The 592-nt window shown below is 62.0% G+C and overlaps 1 protein-coding gene across 1 annotated transcript in view; it reads left to right on the top strand.

Moving 5' to 3' along the window:
* The window catches only part of PTSG_12181 (uncharacterized protein), a gene marked incomplete at both ends in the record, with an annotated part of 7,151 nt that overhangs the window by 5,616 nt on the left and 943 nt on the right, over positions 1 to 592 (top strand). The window contains one exon of the mRNA XM_004994539.1: positions 115 to 572. Coding sequence (XP_004994596.1) covers positions 115 to 572 — 458 coding nt within the window. The remainder of the gene's footprint in view (positions 1 to 114; positions 573 to 592) is intronic.

Raw genomic sequence — 592 nt, 5'->3', positions numbered from 1 at the left:
CGGCGTCATCAAGATCATCCCAGTCAGCTCCTCCCACGGCAACACACGCCCCTCAAGTCCCGGTTCATTTTCAAGGTGAAGCGTGATGCGGAAGGCACGCTGACGCGCTTCAAGGCCCGCTGGGTCGCCCAAGGGCTTCAGCCAGCGACCGGGCATCGACTTCGACCAGACCTACGCCCCAACACCAGCAGCCAAGACCATCCTCACTGTGCTCGCCGTCTCCCTGCAACGACAGCACCAGCTGCACCAGCTCGACTTCAAGTCGGCTTACCTGCAGGCTGATCTCAAGGAGGAGCTGTACATGAAGCTGCCGCCGCACTTCACCGACATCGGCGACGGCGCTCAACGCTACGCGGGCAAGGTGTGCCGGCTGCTCAAGCCGCTCTACGGCCTCAAGCAAGCTGGCCGTGCATGGGCCAAGAAGCTGCACACCTTCCTCAAGACCAACGGATGGGCGCAAAGCAACGTCGACGCTTGCCTCTTCACCAAGCTCCACGACGACGGACAGCGCACATGGATCATCACGTACGTCGACGACCTCATCATCAGCGGCAGCAGCGAGCGCCACATCCGTGCCTGCAAGCAGCAGATC

This window comes from Salpingoeca rosetta (genome assembly GCF_000188695.1).
Source record: "Salpingoeca rosetta unplaced genomic scaffold supercont1.10, whole genome shotgun sequence".
Taxonomy (NCBI): Eukaryota; class Choanoflagellata; order Craspedida; family Salpingoecidae; genus Salpingoeca; species Salpingoeca rosetta.
The sequence above is the reverse complement of the archived record's forward strand: the minus strand, read 5'-3'. Positions and strand labels throughout refer to the sequence as shown.